This window comes from Penaeus monodon, chromosome 22 (genome assembly GCF_015228065.2).
Source record: "Penaeus monodon isolate SGIC_2016 chromosome 22, NSTDA_Pmon_1, whole genome shotgun sequence".
NCBI lineage: Eukaryota > Metazoa > Arthropoda > Malacostraca > Decapoda > Penaeidae > Penaeus > Penaeus monodon.
The window spans coordinates 6918882-6920475 of record NC_051407.1 but is presented as its reverse complement, the minus strand read 5'-3'; the positions used below and the strand labels follow the sequence as shown (position 1 = coordinate 6920475).

Sequence of the window (1594 nt, the reverse complement as noted above, 5' to 3'; positions counted from 1 at the left end):
AAGTTTGAACGAGATAATCCAGTATTATATTTTGGTTTTATTAAACAAATAACACATATCTGAGACAAAAATACACACAGCATAAGAAAAAAATAGGAATATAATATTTTTGATATACGTGAAGTGTCAGATTTATGGTGTTGTATAAACACTGGAAGGGGAGCCTCCACTTAATCCACCTACACTACCGAAACCACTGCCACCTCCACTGACAATAAATTCTCCGCTATCTCCACTAACGAATCCTCCAATCCCACCACTGCTTCCAAAACCACCGTTTCCTCCACTGCCTCCGAAACTAACACCTCCAGCGCCGCCTCCGAAACCTCCTGCACCGCCTCCGAAACCACCAGCACCGCCTGCGATACCTCCAGCACCGCCTCCGAAACCTCCAGCGCCGCCTCCGAAACCTCCAGCGCCGCCTCCGAAACCACCGCCGGCACCTCCTCCAATCACTTGACCGCCTCCTTGGGAAGCTGCATTCAAGGCACTTTGAAGATCAACACCGCTGGGAAGAACTGGGTTCTCGCCGTCAGCGTAGTTCACGAAGTAAACTTCAGGACTGGTTGCTGGCGGCGCTGGGACTTCGATCACATCCTGTTGTTCTGGTGTCTGTCTGTTGAGGACATAGACGACGCTTCGAGTCTGAGGTGGAGGTATGACGATAGGTTCTGGTCCTGGACCTTCTTCAGGTGTTTGGATGAACACGATATTCGTATCAATGGTTGGCTCAGGGATGTATGGTGGAGGACCGTGGGGAACTGGTGGTGCAGGTGGTGCGTTGTATAAGTAGACTTTGCGGTTCTCGCGTGGAGTGACACATCTGCCAGCATGGAACACTTGTCCGGGACTGCATCCTCCCGAGATAAAACCTGAGCCTGAACCTCCTCCAAAAGCAAAGCCTGAACTTCCCCCAAATCCTGAACTGGAACCTCCTCCAAATCCTGAACTGGAACCTCCTCCAAATCCTGAACTTAAACTTCCTCCAAATCCTGATACTGAACCTCCTCCGAAGCCTGAGCTGATTCCAAATCCTGAGCCGGAGCCTCCTCCAAAGGCTGCTCCCGAACCTCCTCCAAAACCATGTCCTCCCGGGTTATAGCTTCGGAAATCGGCCGACGCTGTCACCACAGCTGCAGCTAGATAAGTCTGCAACAGAGTATAGAAATCGTTTATTATCTATGATTGTATATTATGATACACTTTGGATTTCTAAACGTTTTTCATTTTGATGTGATCTGCCTCGATAAACTAGGTGTAGAACACAAGAATAAATATTACCAAAAGCTTCATGGTTGAGCACTGTTTCCTCTCCCCAGGTGATGGCTTATATATACCCGCCTAGAACATTCTCCTTTCATTCAGCCAGACCCACCCAAACCACTTCTTTCCCGTCCCGCCCAATTTTAAAGTTCAAGCATTTTGTTACTATGCATTCCGAACCATCCTATGTAACGATCCTTGACAGTTGAGGTTCCATCCTACCATTCGTAATGAAGAGAGGGCATCTGTCTTCCAAATAATGTCACTGCAATAAATGTACCGTTTTATTTTATTTTACTTTATTTTAGTATCGTGGAATGTGATTGACTTG

General features: G+C 47.3%; 1 protein-coding gene across 1 annotated transcript; it reads right to left on the bottom strand.

Moving 5' to 3' along the window:
• Positions 1-40: 40 nt before the first annotated feature.
• On the bottom strand, positions 41-1293 carry LOC119587236 (pupal cuticle protein 36a-like). The gene is given in 3 exon segments (XM_037935991.1): positions 41-378; positions 380-1149; positions 1282-1293. Coding segments are annotated over 3 exon segments (981 nt in total). The 3' UTR covers positions 41-179.
• Positions 1294-1594: the final 301 nt, after the last annotated feature.